This window comes from Protopterus annectens, chromosome 8.part1, assembly GCF_019279795.1.
Source record: "Protopterus annectens isolate FY-2018-M chromosome 8.part1, PAN1.0, whole genome shotgun sequence".
Lineage (NCBI taxonomy): Eukaryota > Metazoa > Chordata > Ceratodontiformes > Protopteridae > Protopterus > Protopterus annectens.
The window spans coordinates 502098964-502118071 of record NC_056742.1 but is presented as its reverse complement, the minus strand read 5'-3'; the positions used below and the strand labels follow the sequence as shown (position 1 = coordinate 502118071).

Sequence of the window (19108 nt, the reverse complement as noted above, 5' to 3'; positions counted from 1 at the left end):
AGAAAAATAGAAATCCGGACTTTCTGGAAGAAAAATGGAGCCAGGGTAGGAGAGTTCACAAGGTCTCTTGAATAATTTTTCAGGCTTGATGGACTCTCCTTGGTTTGGGGAGATTTGACAAAATTGTTTTTGGAACCCCTTGCAATTTCTTCTTAAATGTTTTTTATCAGAATTTTGTTGAGGCATTTTATTCTGCATTTTGCCAAAAGTGAATGAGGAAAAGGAGGGATTCCCAGCATTGGCTTGCCCCTTTCAACCCACTTTCTGGCCATCTCTACAGTGGAGGGGCCAAACACTAAATATCTAAAGGCAAATTTAAAATCTCATTTTTAACATCTGTGGGGTTCTGAGAATGCACCCAAACATACCTCCTTAAAACAGTACCAGTGGCCATAACCCTGGAAGAAATATCAAGAGTCACACACAGACACTGCAAACAATGAGCAGTGATGTGCAACAGAAGAAAGCAACTTATTTAAAGCAATTTTCCTCACAAGAAGAAACTGCAGATAAAACATTCCTCATACTTTCACAATTTGTCAGAACACACCAAAGTACCAACCCAACAATTTAAAATTATGATAATCAAAGTTGCATAAATAAATAATTTTCCTCTTACCTATCAATAATTTCCCTTTCTTATCAGAAAGTGTACGACTGTAATTAATTAACTGCTTAGCAGCAGTGGGTTTAACTGAAGTTATAACTGTTCTGTTAGATTTAGAAATAGTGTATAAAAATTTAAGACTGAGGAACTTATACATCCTATATCTGTCTTTTAAGGGGCAGCTGGCTGACAATCAGGAAAATAGCAGGCCGTAACACATACATCCTCTAAAGCAGACAGAACAGGAGCAAAGGGAGGAGGTTGTGGAAAGTCCTTCTGTAGCAACTCATAGTATTTTCTGAGGGGCTGAGAAATCTCAGTGGTCTCCCACTGAAAACTCTAGCACATTCTAGCAATAGTCTCAGAGAAAGAGTAGACCTCCACAGAATCAAAAAACTGAGATCTCCTCAGAGTTTAAATCAGAAATCTGAAGGGAAAAAAAATGTATCCATCCCCTGCATCTTGCTGTTCAGATTCAGAATCTTGAATCTCTTCATGAAAACAGGAATCCCTTTGTTTTATCAGAAACCAGTTTACATGAAGGATCAATAGCCTGAATTAAACCCTGAGCCAGACCTAGTAAAGTACTCCTATCCAAAGAAATTTGAGGAGGACTAGATACGTGCTTGGTTTTCTGTTTCTTTTTGACAGGAAAAATGGGGCCAACCATGTTACTAATGGCAACAGCTGCTTCCCCAGGGATGGGCACAGCATTCTGGTACAACAGGGAAATCTTTCCTGTTCCCTTTCCCAGCACGAGTGGCTCTCCCTTGTCCACTGAAGGGATTCCAACAGCCCACAGAGGAGATGGCTATCCCTAGTCTATAGTGGCTGTAGGTGCTATATCAAAGGGAACTAAGGTAAAAGACAAGTACTCTGAGGTGCAACCAATGGCCACAGCAGGGTCACCCATCTGCAGCTGAAACAAATTTCTAGCCTGCTGTGGTGGCAAAGTCTGTTTGCTTAAGTTTTTATTTTTGTGTCCGGAAGAAGGACTGACCATGGGACTAGTAGCTTGTTCCATGGTCAAGCTAAAAATGGTGCTTCTTTCTTGGAGAAGACAAGTAGGAATTGTCAGCAAACACTATCAATCCACAAAAGTTACTTTTTTGACAGAAAAAATAAAATAAAAAGCAGTTTAAAATACTATGCTTGCCCCCCCCCCAAAAAAAAAAACAATTTCCCCACAGAAAAAAATGTTTTCAGTTACTTTACACTACTTTTAAACTGACAGAATAAATGAGTGCTCTATTTAAAGTACATTACAGTCTCAAGGCAGTCTGTTGAAACACTCCTAGCTTTGAAATAACTTTCCTGAACTGGAAAGTAACAAAACATTAACAATATTTAGAAAATGGAAGTTTTTTCCCCAAAAGGAACTTATCTGCCCAGCAAAGGAAAGCAGAAAATGACCATTAATCCTCAAAAGCCTCAGAGGTGTGTACCCTTCAGCAGTTGCAAAGCTCTGAAGGGCTTTGCACCCAAACCTGTATTTTACTCAGCTCAGCTTGAGCTGCATCTCCCAGTAAGGACAGGGAAGCCAAAAAACAAAAATAGCAGTGAAATGCCTGTAAGGAAACAGATTCTATGGGTTAATTCTGTCTGAAGCAAGCTTAAGTATGTCCTAATAAGGACGTTGCTGAAAGCTTCCCTTTTTTCTGTATCAGGATTTCTGGAGTTATAGCTTCATCTCCATGCACGTGTCTAGGATATTCATCTTGAGAAATTAGCAGAGGGGATTCCTGGATGAAAGTCTTGGTTATTTCTTAAAGAAATAGTCTCTGAATGCCTTAGTTCTTTAAGTTTGCTTGCTTATTCTGGTCAAATTACATGGCAGATGAGCGCTGTTTACTGTTTCACCTTCTGCAGTGGGTCTGTATATATTACAGTGCTGAGGGGGCATTTGTGGGGAGTTAACCACCAAAGGGTCTTTCTATTGGTGAAGACAGTCCATGGGTGGTCACCTTACAGTATGTCCCTGCCCTTTTATGACATGGAATAGTGAAACAGGTACAGGGCATCCCTCTCAACTGTACAGATTTTCGCAGAATGTCCAGCTTTTTGCCTCATATATTTGGTGCATTTTTCATAAAACTGTGGTTTTCTGGCCAATTAGTGGCAAATAAATAAAGACTGAAGTTAGAAAATAATGACAGGCATTTGAGTTTCAGACTTCACATAGTTTATAAAATCCATGCTAAAATAAAACCTGTTATTCTATCACCTTTCTAAGTTTGTAAGTGCAATATTAAAACATTGCCCCTATTTTTGGGCCTTTGCCCCACATTTATTAATGGCTTTGTCCAGATTTCTTGCTGTAAGAAGAGGTATGGTGCAGGGAATGGCACCAAAAGATTGAAAACAATACAAAATAATGTTAAGCAATAATACAGGCTGACCAGAGTAAAATCCCCACTAAAATTATTGCAAATAAATTTAAAAAAGTATTTTTAGCTGTTTTTCAGCATGTTTGCATATAAGCTTCTTCAAATGTACTGTGCAAGTTAAAACTATATAAAAAGCTTATAAAATATAGTTCGTGAAAAAATACAAGATTGTGAGAGTGAAGTTTTCATCCTGTATTCTGTACTTGATTAAGCTGTAGGGCTGAGCCATCTGTTGTAGGTTGTCCCTTCATTAAAATTCGAATTCAAATGGCAAGGGGGAAGGACCTGCACTTTGCTGTTTTTGAGGATTATAAGCTATTTCTAAGTCATAACTGGGGAAATGTAGTGGTGAATTTGCACCAGTTGAGTTGTAGATGTGTGTGTGAAAAGACAGAGATACGTCCGGGGAAACTCACTTCCTGGTGCCCTGGAGATAAGTAATGGTAGATTAGCAGACTTCTGTCGTCCCTTATAAAGATCAGTGCTATCCCTTATTGTTTGCTGGTGTGGCTTACCATTGCATATGGAAGTGTGGGGGTCAGAGCTGTGAATATTATTGGGCTGGTGTGTGTGTGTGTGTGTGTGTGTGTGTGTGTGTGTGTGTGTGTGTGTGTGTATGTGTGTGTGTGTGTGTGTGTGTGTGTGTGTGTGTGTGTGTGTGTGTGTGTGTGTGTGTGTGTGTGTGTGTAAGTTTAAGAGGTTAAAATGAATAACAGAAGAAGGTAAGCATCCCAAAAAACCCTGGGGGAGGAAAAAAATTAGAGAGGCTTACAGTGCCAATGTCCTGCATTGTTCTAATAAACAATATTCTTAAATGCTGTTAGGTGAGTTTGGTGATATATTTTTATTTTTATTATTAATTTTTATTTTTTATAGTTATAAATTCCAGCAGGAGGACCCTGAATTGAGATCATGCGATGTGGGAACTGGCATTCAAAATGCCAGTGTGTGGGTTTCAATATTAAGAATGAACTCCTAAAATTGTTTGTGAAGGGTAGTCTTCATGGGTCAAGATGGTGGGAAAGAACATTATGACAGTAAAATCTGGCCAGTAAACCTTAATGTTGTCTCTGAAAATTTTCAAATTTATGTCATCGTCCAATACTTAAGCAATGTAGTTGCACTTAATGTTAATCTGGCTGTCTAAAAGATTAATGAAATTCCAAATGCTGCAAAGATATAGGTACAGTGGGGTTATGGAAAGGGGTGATGTGTTTTTAAAATGAACTTAGTTTCATGTCTGAGCTAGTTTAATACATGTGAAACCTAGGAAGCATAAATGAAGGAGGTGTGTGTTTTGATATTAAATAAGTATGTTGTTTTGCTACAACTGCCTGGTGTTACTGGCATTAAGGGGATTCTATTAAAAATGTGGGTCTCAAGATGTGTTTTGATTCAGAAGCTACGTTTAAATCAGGTGTTTAAAAACACCCATTTAAAAAACAATCACTTAGTATGTAACAGATATCTGGGGACTGATGGGTAGCAGTGGTAAGGTACAGGGTATATATCGATGCATCTACTAGGAAAAGACGTTAGTAAATATTTGGGGAATGGAGGGTAGCAGTGGTAAAGCTACGAGTATGTATATTGATGCAGCTACCAGGGAAAACTGTGAGCAAATTTTGCTTGAAAACATAATAAAAGTTTTGGATTACACTAGTTGTTATAATGGAACTTCTGAAGGATTAGAGGTATAGGGACAAGTTTTAAAACTTTGTTAAATAAATGGAGGAGTTTACATTCATATTTTTTTAAAAACTAAAGCTTCAGCTGCTGGAACAGGGGCAGTGATCCTGCCAGGTGGGGAATGGAGTTTTAAGATGAAATTGTCTCCAAGTTAAGGAAGGGCAGATTCAGTGGGTCATATAAGTGGGTCTACAAATGTAACGGCTATACAAAAAGGTCTCATCTCCCTTTTGTAAAAGTCTCTAAAAGGTATATAAACCAATGTTACTGCTTGATATTTCAAATATGTACTCTGTGTTTGCTCCTTAAGTTATATGGGGTTGCCCATTAATTTAACAATATATTCTGTATGCTGAATGATTCAGAGAAGTTGTTTATGTAAACTAGTTTCATTTATTAAGCTATAATACTAACATTGGGGGGATCATATTAATCCTGGTGGTCAAGGAAAGTGTTATGGTTCTGGAGTTACATTAATTTAATTAAAAAAACATCATTTACAGGGTATTGTGATTAGGGGACTGAAAAACTGTAACAGAATATATATAGAAAAGTAAAAATACATCATAATGCCTGGAAGAGTAGTGAGTTACTGTTGCCTGCAAGAAAAGTGTAACCTAGACACTCATAAAGTGACAAGGCTGTAACTCTGGAGATTCTGATACAGAAAAAAGGGGAACTTTCAGCAATGTCCTTATTAGGACGTACTTAGGCTTGCTTCAGACAGAAGTAAACCCTGAATATTTTTCCTTACAGGGATTTCGCTATTATTTCTACATGACAGTTTAAGCACCTGGAAGTTACCCTGAAGCTTTGGAAGCTGGCCGGCTGTTATACCCTGCCAAGGATAGAACCCATAGAGTTAAGGATACTGCAGCAGAGATCAATATGATGAACTGAACCATTATTTCTTCTGATTCTGCTAGTTATGACAAAACATTGTTTCTGAATACTTCCTACACTCTGTTCAACATAACTCACTACAAAATGGCAGAACCATATCTCACTACAAAACTATACCTCACTATGAAATGGTACGACCATATGCTGGCATCTCCTGTAGAAACATTCTGAAAAACTGCTCATTGAATAACCCTCTAGACTGCAATACAGCAATGCTGATCTCAGAAACGTGTGACTGATTCAACTCCTCAGATTCTCCACTTGAATCTGTCTCCTCAGTTCACTGCATATCAATCACTGAAGCAATGTTTTCTTCTCCTAAATGTAGCTGTCTGCTTCTCATGACCTCGGCCCCCTTACTGTGCTGCTGGCACTGGAAACAGACGTCTTTGAAAAGGGTAGGCAAACTTCTGTCTACTCAGTATGAACGTCTCATCTGTCTCCCCTAAAAAGGGCCCAGTGTCCTAGTGGGAATAAACCTGTCAAAGTGCAAATAAATAAATACTAATAAGGCAAAACTTCTGTTAGGGTCACCGAATCAAAGCAGAAAACTTACATTGTAAAATGATTTAGTTTCTCTGTCGAGGGGCTGAGTAACACTTAACCATCCAGTAGTCTTGTTAATTATGAAGATCCCCTTTGGGTCTTGGTCAGCACCCTGTCCAGTGATGCTATAAGTCACAGGAGTCTCTTTGGCTCTACTAGATTTAACCTGGAGGTACAAAACAAGAAAAAAATATACAGAAATTAACAAAAGTGAATGTCTGTCATGAACCATGTAAGACAAAAATGCAAAGGAACACAGTGGTTTACAAGGCACTCACAAAGCAAGACATTTAAAGTACTATCAAAACTGCTACATATTCTTTACACCGCATAGTTATACATTGATATACTCTTGTACAACTGCAAAAACATCAAATTAAATTACAAAAATGTCAACTGAGACTGTAAAAGCATCACCTGAGCTAACTACACATTCACAGACTTCCTTCCTATTTGTGACACTAAAAAATTGCAATATTTTTTGTAAATTGAGAAAACATAAGCAACTTATCCTCTTACTAACAACGCCAAGATGGCAAAGAAAACAACCAAAATGGGAGTGCACAGATGAGACAACCATTTGAAGTGTGTGTTTACAATTACCTTGACATTTAGTACCCACTGTTGAAAGCATGAGTTGGGCCTGTGAAAGCACATCAACATGGGGTCATGAAGACCACTACCCAACTATCATGCCTACTCTGTAATGATTAGGCAACTGACAAACAATTCACTCCATAAAAACCTTGACATTTAGTACCCACTGTTGAAAGCATGAGTTGGGCCTGTGAAAGCACATCAACATGGGGTCATGAAGACCACTACCCAACTATCATGCCTATCTTGCACAGTACACAAGAAAGGTCAAAAAGGAAAGTTCTGTACTTACCATAATGCTAGATCCATTTTGTTGTATTCCACCTGTCTCAGTCTGTGGGTTATCAGATCTGATAGGATCCGAGGCATTTCACACTCTTGGCTGAAAAGCTCCAAATTCCCTCCCATAATGCTCTGCACCTCATTTCCCCAGACTGAGTTCCCATAATGCTCTGCACCTCATTTCCCCAAACTGAGTTTGTCCTCTCCCACATGTGGTACCTATAAAAAGTACTACTTGAAAGATCATTAGACCAAGACCTAAGAATATCCACCAAACAAACTTCAGGCAGGCCCGCAAGGTCCACTAAGAGCCAACAAACACAACTGACAATTTGGCAGGGGGACAGAGGGAGGGTTAGTTAAGACAGATGGAAGAAGACACCATGGAACTAGTTTTATGTTAAGTACATACAGTAAGTTCATATACAACTGTACTTTAACAGTAGATGTCCAACTGATCTCTGTTATATTCCATAAAAGTTGTATATCCTGCCAAGGTTAGCCATATGTTCAGCCAGCATATCATAGCCAGGACCCCTCCACACACTGTACGTTTGACATGTGACCTAAGTCTGAAGGTAGGAGGTGCATAAGGGACATATCAGTGTGAAAACCTCAGAAATTACTTGCCCCAGGACAAATACTGGAAATGAAGAAGAGGTATCTATACACCTATCCATCAAGAAGAAAGAAAAAAAGAAAAGATCCAGCTTCCCAGAGAAACAATAATACCAAAAAAGGGGGAAAGAGGGTGGAATGGGATGCAGCAACAGTGATCAGTATGACATCTACTGTTATGGCACGTTCTCAGACAGCTGTACTTGTGTCCTTGCAAGATGACCAGGGCAGTATTCCTTACAAATGGGAGAGCACTAAAACTACTGAAGAGCGAGTGAGGAGACAGAAAGGACTTAAGGTCAGTCCAGAAGACCATGGAAAATAGACCTGCCATAATCCACTCTAGCCTATAAAACACATCGAACTGATAGTGTTTCGTCAAAGTATGAAAAGAAGATGAAGTAGCTGCTTCTAGAAGGGATCTGTAACCCAGGGCCTTGGGGAAAAAAGCTCCAGATGAGGCTACATCCATAATATAGTCAGCCTTGACAGAGGAAGGAAAATGTTTCGCATAATAAGAAAAATATAAAGAAATGGTCTTAAATACTGAAGCAGAAACAGTTTGCTTGAAAAATGGCAAACCTAGCTTCTTATCTAGAAAGGAAACAAAAAGTTGCTCAAATTTCCTGATAGTTATACTTTTGTCAAGGAAGAATATGACCTGCCTACATAAATCCGAAGAATAAAGAATCCTCTCGCCTTTATTTTGAGGAAAGGTAAAAAAAGTAGGAGGGCTGACAGACTGATTCAGGGATAAGACAAGTCATTAACTGCTTTTTACAGGAAACCACATCAGCCTTAGAAACAATAAACATATATATTAAATTATCACTTATGACATAAGCATTCATAAATTTAGATAAATGAAAACAAACCATATTGATATATTTTAGTTGCAAACATTATGTATCACTTATAATCGATCCAGTCATTGTCAGTCAAACATTACATACTCTACAACAAAAGGAGGAAGCTACTACAAGATAGAGCAAAATCCTTAAAAGGTAAGACACCCTTGATCACTATAAGTAAAAAACTAAGAGCTCTCATAAAATCATCCAAAGCAAATTTCGAGAGAAAAATAGCTAAAGACTCAAAAGACAATCATAAGGCCTTCTTTAGCTATGTTAGAAACCTGGGAGGAAACTCCCAGATATGCTCAGAGCTAGTTCAAAATGATGTGAAGATTACTGATCCTACAGACATTGCCAACATACTGGCTGACAGGTTCAGTGCAAACTTCTCCCCGCCCCCAAAAGGAGAGATATCTATACCAAACGATTGCAGCCCCCAAACATCTCCAGCGCCCAAGTGAGAACTGCTCTCTCCAAAGCAAAAACACAGCATCCATGGGACCTGATGGTGTCCCCGGCTGTGTGCTCCATGAACTCAATGAGGAATTAAACCCACAGCTAGGACAGCTGTTTAATCAAAGTCTTACCTCTGGATACGCACCCAGGAGTGGCGACTGCAACTGTGGTACCACTTCACAAAGGCGGTGCCTCCACCGACCCTGGAAATTACCAGCCCATTAGCTTGACAAGCCTTATCTGCAAAGCCATGGAGAGGATCATAATGGACCTCATAAATAAAGACATAGGGAATTTGCAGACTTTGGATCCAACCCAGTTTGGCTTTGTCAAAGGCAGATCATGCCTTTTAAACTTGGTTGACTTTTTCAAACAGTCACCAAAGCCATTGATGAGGGAAAGGCAGTCCATACAGCCTACCTCGATCTGGCTAAGGCCTTCGATACAATACCCCATTCGGGTATCATTGAAAAACTCATCAGCTTAAATGTCAACCCATACATCACAAGATGGGTTGCAAACTGGCTGAGTGACAGAACCCACAGGGTCAGAGCTGCTGGCGCCATGTCAGACTCAAAGCCTGTCACAAGTGGTGTCCCACAGGGCTCAGTCCTGGGCCCACTCTTGTTTGGCATCTACTTTTCCAGTACAAGCAAACACAGGAGGGTTATGGCTGACAAAGTTTGCAGATGACTGCATACTACGAGCCATAGTAGAAAACACATCTGACACAGATATCCTTCAGAAGGGTCTCACAGAAACGGATAACTGGTGCCAGAGCCACGGCCTAAAGTTAAATGCCAAAAAATGCATAGTCATACCCTTCGGGAAAAACAAGGTTACCCCTAGCTACCAAATAGGTGGCAATCCACTGAGCACAGAAGAAGTTATCAGGGACCTGGGGACCCAGGTTGATAGTAGTCTGTCATTCGACACCCATGTAGCTAAAGTAGTTAGGAAGACCTTCTACATTGCCCACCTTATCATGAAGGGATTCTCATCTAGATCAAGGGAGGTCATAGTCTCCCTTTACTCATCACTCATCAGACCAATGATTGAGTACAATGCCCCATTCGAATGTATCTGACCCGACACTTGCAGCAGCTGGAGAGGCCACAAAGTTCCTCACCAAAAGGATAAAGGGTCTCAAAATCTGTCCTATGCTGCCCGACTGAAAGAACTCCAGCTCTATTCAGTCGCCACCGCTCAGAGGTGACCTTTGCCTAACATACAAGGCCATGTCAAACCCAGATTTGATGAATATGCTTCACCTCAAAAATCTAGATCCATCAGAGCCACAAGGGCGGAGACTTAAACCTTGACACGGCTATTAATAGGACGTGCTGGAGGGATAGATTCATCACCCAAAGACTCCCTATGCTGTGGAACAAAATCCCGGTACATGTGAGGCAGAGCACCTCGCTGGCCTTGTTCAAGAGAAATCTTGACCAATGGATGGGAGATCGCAGATATACCCCAGGGATTACCTCAGTGTCACTGCTCGACAGAGGCACAGAAAAATAATGGGTATAGTTCCCCATACTAAAGGGGTGGCCTAAGCCACAAAACAATGGGCTAGGCTTGTAAATGCCCTCGGGCAGATAGCCTAGTATGAACCTATGAACCTATGAACCTATAGCTAATTCAAATCCTGTCTTCTTTTAAACCTTATTCCTCATCCAAAACATTATTCTGCATGGTTTGTTCCCATAATTCCCATTTTTGTATGTAATTTGCTCCTACCCTTTTCTAAAGATCCCATTTCCAGTCATTTTTATCTCTGTTACTATATTCACTACTTCTAGTAAAGTTAGTTTGGACTTTGATTTCCATTTTCTGGTAATTACTTTTTGGCATCCACCATAAATAGACTCAGCAAGGCTTTACTATGTCTAGGCAATTCCGTCTCTGTATCATAACTCAAAAAATCATTTTCTTAGTTACACCAATCTGACCACCCAGCTTTTCTGATGGAGTAGTCTGCAGGGAATTTGTAAAGTCTGTCAACTCATTTCACTCCCAAAAAATAAGTTCCTAGTTAACTCTTTCTTCCCAATTACACCACCAACATTTGCACTCTACCTAAAGAAAAATTATTTGGAGTCTACTTGGAGTATAAAAATACCTCTGTAAACACTTCCAATCAAAGATCCCACATCTTCTAGACTTTGTTATATATTTGGGAGCCATACATATATTTTTCCCATTTTTTCTTTGTGAATTGCTTATCCAGTCTGTCTTCCCCATCGTTTCTAACCTTCTCTGATTGATTCTTATAGTTATCATGCAATATTTTTTATGCCCTACTAATTATCCCTTTTTTAACAATGGCTTCCACTCTAGATTCTACTAAAAACTCTGTCATTAACTACGTTGGGCATAAAGAAAGCGTTAAGGCCAAGGAAGGAGGGAAGGAAGCACCCGCCATAAGTGTCTGCAGTTAAGAATCCTTCTTAGCAGAGGTCAGACTCACCAACAGCAAAGTTTTCCTGAAGTACAAAGCTTTAAGGATTAACTGGCAGCAGGCTAAAATGTGGTAGGGTCAACTTTCGCAGAACAAAACTCAGTTCCCAAGAAAGAGGGATATGTTTTCTTGAAGCCCTAATGTAAAGGACACATTTCAAAAACTGATTGACCTCAAAGCTAGAAAAAAGGGGTGGAGCCAAAGGCAGACAAGCAGAAAAGGCTGACAAATGAACTATGTCAAAAGAGTAAGCCAGGCCAGAATTGAGCAACTCAAACAAATAAGAAAGTAAGTACAGTTGCCCAATCCCTATTTATCTGTACAATAGATATTCAAATTCCTCACTACCTCAGTGGCATTTTGGGTTGTCTGCTAAGTTGCACTGGCCATCTTTCAAAAGCCTAGACTCACCTCGATATCTCTTCCTGTAACAGCTGACTGGCTGTGAATATCCTGAGAGGGAAGCCTTTAACTGTCACAAGATGTGAGTAGGGTGGCCGTGGTGGTGCAGAGGTTATCATTGCCGCTTTACAGCAAGAGATTCTCCAGTTCGATTCTTGGCTGGGGTGCCTTTTGTGCAGACTCTGTGGTCACATGGGATTCCTCTGGGTGCTCTGCTTTCCTCCCACATTTCAAAAACATTCTGTAGGGGAATTGGACACTCTAAATTGGCCCTAGGTGTGAGTGTGTGCATGTGTGTGCCTTCTGTGGAAGGCTGGGCACAGGGCTGGTAACTCGACATTGTAAAACTCCACTTTCAATCGTTCTGTGGACCGTTATTCCACTGTCGTGACCCTTAATGGGAAAAGCTGAAAGGAGAAGAAGAAAGAAGGAGAGAAAAGTACCTGAAGTCAAAATCATCTAGCAAGAGTAAATTCCCAGCCAATCACAATACCATATAAAAACCAAACCCATAAACAACTGAATAAAACATGCTGAAACACATCTCAGCTATGTACAATGTGGAAAATGGCCAGTGGATGCTACCACTGATGCAGTGATGAATTTGAAAATTTACTGTTATAGGTAAGTAGGGTATATACAACTGTACTATGTTCATCATTCCCATGGCCTCACTGGCATTTTGGGCAGATTTCCAAAGCTTCCCCTACTTGGGAGATAGAAGGATATGGGTACAGGAGTCTGTGGAGAATGGTCCGTGCAAAGCCTTCTCTGGACCTGGAAAAGGAATGCAGCTCTAGTGCTCTGTGAAGATATGAACAGAAGATCAGGTCGCTGCCTCTAGAATGCTTCAGGAGTCCACCCCTTTCCAATACACCATCAAAAAAGATAAGGCCCTAGTCATGTGAGCTTTAAGCTTGCCTAGAAGAGATTTACCATGGTGGGAATAACAGAAAACAATAGCAGACGACAACCAAAATGCAATAGTTTGTCTAGAGACAGGCTGATCTTTCTTAGCCCCAGAATAGGAGATAGACTGTTCAACGTTCCTAAAGGGCTTTGCAGTGTCAATGCTTGTGTGCATCCAAGGTTATTTATAATATTTTCTCCCTTGTTTTTTGGATCAGGATAGAATACTGGGAGATTGATGGTCTGATATGAGGTAAATTCAGAAACAACTTCAGATATGAATGATGGAGTTGTGTGTGACATAATCATATCCTTGTGTTTAAAAAGGACAAATCTATGACCAGTATATAGCAGTGCTCCTTTTTTGGTACGAAAAAGATTCTGGAGTAAAATCCTTTGCCTTTGTGTGTTGCCGACAATGGTTCTATGACTCCTGTTTCTACTATGTGATGGATCACTGGAGGAAGTAGCTCTATCTAGTCTGATGGGTGGGTGGACAGGTGGGTGAGTTTCCCTGAGAGAATGAGTATTTTCTATCCACTGCAAAGTATCCACTGCAAAGTACAACCTCTCCAATTTACTCTCAGAACTGATTTTGATTTTCAACCAGGCTGCAGGGATTAGAGAGAGAGAGAGACAGCCTTGGTGGAGGAGGAAGAGAAGAAAGGGCAGGACAGGAGTTGGGGTAGTCTGTGACTCAACATGATCATTCCTTTGCAGGGCATTGAACCCTTCTTGTTTATTTTCAAATAATTATTTCCCTGATATTTCATTTGGCTGGGATACTTCTTTATTCTGCCCCTTGAAGGGGACACCTATTCTGGGGAGAACATGATTACATGAAACATCCTAGATCCGTCTTGCATTAACTTACCTCTATCATCTCACTGTTTGCAAATCTGTGTAACACAAGGTCCAAACACCAATTCAGAACCTAAAGCTGTACTCAAAGGTTTTCTTTTAAAGTATTACAGAAGCTCTGATTATGCTGTGGTGGTACAGTGGTAGTGTTGTTGCCACACAGCAAGAGGTTCTCTCGTTAGATTCTCAGCTGGAGTGCCTTTTGTGTGGAGTCTGCATGTCATCCCCACGGTCGAGTGGCATTCAAAAGACATGCGTAGAATGGGCGTGCCTTTGTTGAAGGTTGAGCATTGAGCCGGCACCTCGGCACCGTAAAAATCTACTGCCAATCATTAGCAGACGGGAGTTCCGCTGTGGCGACCCCTAACTGGGAAAAGCCGAAAGAAGAACAACAGAAGCTCGGATTATGTAACCAAGAACAGAGTCTTAAAACAACAGAAGAAGTAACATTTCTTGAAACCATATCTACACATTCAAGCATACCTCCCAATGCAAAGTTCAAAAACTGAGTCAAATTATAAGCAATTTCATTCATATAAGACTTTTGCTCAGCAGGTACGGATGCAGCAAAATCATCCAAACTGTACACAGACTGTAAGATACATTTAAGCATGCAGACTTCATAATTTAACATTCAAAAGGCTACATTACTAGAAGGAGACATTCTCTTGCCCTATACATCTAACCATTTTCATCTTTATTATGGCATTTTGGATTAGATGAAAGGCTTTTTATATGAGCAGGCAGCCGGGGAGAGCGCTTGGGTCAGCTGTGAAATGAGAAAAGAAACCAGTCATATGCAGGGAGACTATATTTTCTCTGAGCCTTTTTAGGGACTGCTGGCATATATCCTGGTGCCCTGCAAGCAGCTTTATGAACATCTTCCAAAGTCGGTAAGAGACGGAGAATAGCCACAGAACCAGGCATCTCATCCTATATAAGGTTATATACCCCTGCCTAGCTCTGGGGTAGTTAAATAAGGCTCTCAAGCAAAAACTTCACTAAATCTACCAATCATCTGAGGAAAACTGAACACTTGTTTTTCATTTAAGCTCAGGATCACCTTCCAAAGAATCTGGGTGACTGGACTCAGTGTTAACTACGAATTCACCATGGTTCTCATTAGGTTTCTCCTCATTCTCTGAAGCAACAGAAGGGTCTTTAGCCAAACTAGCACTACAGCCATGGATGGGAAAACAACCACCAGCAATAGTTGTCTGCAGAGCACTCTTAGCCAAGTAAACCACATCAGTCTTATAAACTGCTATAACCAGATTATCAGCTGTATAATGAAGTTTCTGTTTCTTTTTCTTGTGAACTTCACTTCTAGATAAAATATCTGGAGGCAGATTATTATGTCTGGCAAGGAGCTTCTTACCCCAGATTACTTCTGCACCTAAAGGGTTTTGTTTTCCCATATCTATGCCAGGTACTGAAATAGCCCCCAGAGGATGTGTCTAAGCCCCATTCCATAGTGGCTGGCAAAACTACACTACAGGGAGATGGGACAAAGGATGAGTGCTCTGCAGGTCAAGCAGTGGCCCCAGCAGAATCACTAGGGCTGGGGGGGCATATTTTTATTTTGTTTTTCTTCTCATTTTAGCTGCAACTGGATTTGATGGGAAGATACCAGAATGAGGAACTTTCAAGTTGCAGGAGAGAACCTATGCCATTATAATCAGCTGACAATACTCTATAGCGTATCACAATAAGCAGTTTCTAGTAATAGGTAAATCAGCACACAATTAATCATAGGATCATAGGAAGTTACTAGGCTATTGGCCCTGGGGCCCTTATAAGCCTAGCCTAGAGTTTATCCCATATGTAGACAAGTCAGCACCCAAAGCCCCTGTCCAGCAGGGACACAGGTGGAATCCCAGGGGTGTATATTCTGTTTCCCATCCAGTTATCCATGTTGCCCTTAAAAAGGGATAATGAGGTGCCCTGCGTCATGTGGAGAGGGAGTCTATTCCACAGATGGGGGAGTCTCTGGGACACAAATCTGTCCCGCCAACAAGTCCTATGGATGTCACAGACTAGGTTGAGATTGTGCATGCGGGTTATTCGACCAGAGCTTGACTTGCGGATATGCAGCAGTCCCATCAAGGCGGGGTCTGAGATTGCTTTGTATGCCAGACAGAGGTCACCTCTGAGGAGTCTGTATGAAACTGAGTAGAGGGACAGGACTTTTAGTCTATCTGTGTAGGGTAGATGTTTGAGGCCCTGGATTCTCCTGGTGAGGAACCTCTGTGGTCTCTCCAGCTGCTGCATGTGCTTTGCGAGGTACATGCCAAAGGGGACATTGTACTCAATAATTGACATTATAAGGGAAGAATACAGGGATGGTATGCCCTCCTTGTCCCTGGGATGGACCCATACCTCTTAACCGAGTCGCTCCTTTAATTTCCAAATTTCCCGGGTTTGTTTTTGGACAAATTTGTTCCTGATATCATCACATGCAGGGCATGAGTGATGACTTCAGAGCAGATTTCTACATTTGTACTTGTGAATTAAGCTGAATGGCAAGCTGAAACAGCAACAAGTGTGTGTGTGTGTGTGTGTGTGTGTGTGTGTGTGTGTGTGTGTGTGTGTGTGTGTGTGTGTGTGTGTGTGTGTGTGTGTGTGTGTGTGCTTCATATTCAGCAGTTGCGAAGATGAATTAAGGGTGGTTCTGCATTTGTGAATTAGGGTATATGTTATGCATTTGTGAATTAGGGTGTGTGGGGGGTTATGCATTTGTGAATTAGGGTGTGTGTGGGGGGTGACACATTTGTGAATTAGGGTGTATGTATGGGGGGCTATGCATTTGTGAATTAGGGTGTGGGGGTTATGCATTTGTGAATTGGGGGGGGTGGGGGGGTTATGCATTTGTGAATTAAGATGTGTGTGTGCACAGGTTATGCATTTGTGAATTAGGGTGTGTGTTATGCATTTATAAATTAGGGGGTCTGTGGGGGGGTTATGAACTTTTGAATTAGGGAGTGTGTGGGGGGTGATGCATTTGTGAATTAGGGTGTATGTATGGGGGGCTATGCATTTGTGAATTAGGGTGTGGGGGTTATGCATTTGTGAATTAGGGTGTGTGGGGGGGTTAGGCATTTGTGAATTAGGGCGTGTAGGGGGTTATGCATTTGTGAATTAGGGTGTGTGTGTGTGGGGGGGTTATGCATTTGTGAATTAGAGTGTGTATGTGGGGGGCTATGCATTTGTGAATTAGGGTGTTTGGGGCTATGCATTTGTGAATTAGGGTGTGTGTGGGGGTGTTATGCATTTGTGAATTAGGGTGTGTGGGGTTATGCATTTATGAATTAGGGTGTGTGTTATGCATTTGTGAATTAGGGTGTGTGTGTGGGGGTGTGCATTTGTGAATTAGTGTGTGTGTGTGTGGGGGGCTATGCATTTGTGAATTAGGGTGTGTGTGGGGGGTTATGCATTTGTGAATTAGGGTGTGGGGGGTTATGTCTACTGTCTTTCGGCTTATCCCAGTTAGGGGTTGCCACAGCGGAACTCCAGCCCACTAATGATTGGCAGTAAATTTTTACTGTGTCGAGTTGCGAGTCCAGAACCCAACCTTCAAGGAAGGCACACCCACACATACTTACACCTACCTGCATGTCTTTCAATTCACTCAACCGTGGGGAGGACATGCAGACTCAGCACAGAAGGTGCTCCAGCTGAGAATTGAACTGGAGAGCCTCTTGCTGTGAGGTGACAATGCTAACCACTGCACCACCATGGCCATTTTTGTTTTATGTAATATAGGCAATTTATTTCTCAAGGGCAACAGGCACTTTATTTGTAGATGAAACAATAAAATATAAACTTGTTTGCTGGTAGTAACCTCTTCATTAGTTTACAGAGCTCTTTAATGTGGAATTATTTAGATGGCTTTTACTTCTGCAGAGAGCATATTTGCTGATACTGGTGGATTGTACAAGTCCGAGTAGACTTTTATGATGGAAATGTTCTGAATTGGGCAGTTTTGTCATTATTGGTTCACACATTTTGTTTTATTGCTTACTGAAAGAATCTTCAAAACAATAAATTTAAAACTCACTCTAATAAGTGTGCTATATTATATAATACAATCAGGAAGGTGTATCAAAGAATGCATGTATGTTTCATGCACAAGGGGCTTATGATTTGAAAAAAGCCCAAAGGTAATCTTTGTCTACCACTGGCCAGATGCATTATCCTTGAATGTGGGTTTTCAATGTTGTTTCATTGAATGTGAGTTTCAAGGGCAGATAAGTTTTAATGCTAAGTCTATTTTCATTGTGAGACATTGCTTTGTTTAGCAGTTGTCTATTAGTGTTTGTGCTATAAAATGTAAAATAAAAGTTTTAAATGAAATCCAAATAATCATTGTAGAAGTAAAGCAGTACGCACATTGCAGTGTTTACTTTGCTATTTCTCCTCATTTACCATAATGGGACATTGGAATGGCTGCAGGGGGAGGGTTGTGTATGGGGAGGCCCGATTTGACCATGATTCTGTGAGGGGGGAAGGGCAGCAAACTCAAAGACAGCCCCAGGCGGCATAAACTCTAGCTACGCCTCTGATCAGTAGGCCATGGAGAATGACTTTGTGAGATCCTAGAAACTATAATATTCTTTTGCTAAGATTATAATACTGCCTACTAATAAATGTCCTACTTTTACCACAAAACCCACATACCACAAGTCACCAAAAATAAAAACCTATGGTTCATAATCTTCTCCCTTCCCAGTGAACATAATTGCTACACATTTAAAAAAATGGTTACCATTTACTACAGGGTCTGGTGCCATATTTTCATGCCTGTTCCTCAGTTTGCATTTGAAAGTTGGTATCCCACAATTCCATTGGAGTGAGTGGGGCTGCATAATTATGCATGCATATTTTATGTTAATCAGCATACAAATTTGTACCTATTTTTCATGAGCCTTTGACCAGACTTTTGATGTTTCCAGGTTGAGAGGTATGGGTGGGCCATGTAGAAAGCTTTTCATACAACAGAAGTAACACGGTGGTCAAAAGTCAGGTTGCTATCAACCTGGGTGCCCAAATCCCTCACAAGTGATTGCATGGTTAGGACATTGTTATTAATGTGATAATATGTGGGGACTTCACTCTCTAAAGAAGGGGATGATGATACATTTTTTGGCATTCAGCTTGAGGCCATGTTTCTGGCACCAGTCATTTATTTGGGTGAGACCCTCTTGGAAGATTTCCACATCACTTGGGGAATTTATGACCGTGCCCAACTTGTAGTTATCTGCAACCTTGGACAGCCATAACCCACTGGTTTTAGCCTGCACCTCAGAGAAGTATATCCTGAATAACAGAGGCCCCAAGACCGATCCCTGGGCCATGCCACTTGTTATGAGTCTACTGCTTGAGGTGGCTTCCCCTATTTTGATTAGGTGGGTTCTATTAGTGAGCCAGTTTGCTACCCATCTGGTAACATATGGATTGATGCCTAGTTGAGAGAGTTTATCTATTATGCCTGAGTGAGGAATAGTGTCAAAGGCTTTGGCCAGGTCACGGTAGG

At 40.9% G+C, this 19108-nt stretch overlaps 1 protein-coding gene across 1 annotated transcript in view; it reads right to left on the bottom strand.

Moving 5' to 3' along the window:
* LOC122810422 (cadherin-1-like) overlaps positions 1-19108 on the bottom strand; it is a 656917-nt gene that overhangs the window by 333720 nt on the left and 304089 nt on the right. Inside the window, exon 5 of the mRNA XM_044082033.1 lies at positions 6143-6298. Within this exon, the coding sequence (XP_043937968.1) occupies positions 6143-6298 (156 nt within the window). The remainder of the gene's footprint in view (positions 1-6142; positions 6299-19108) is intronic.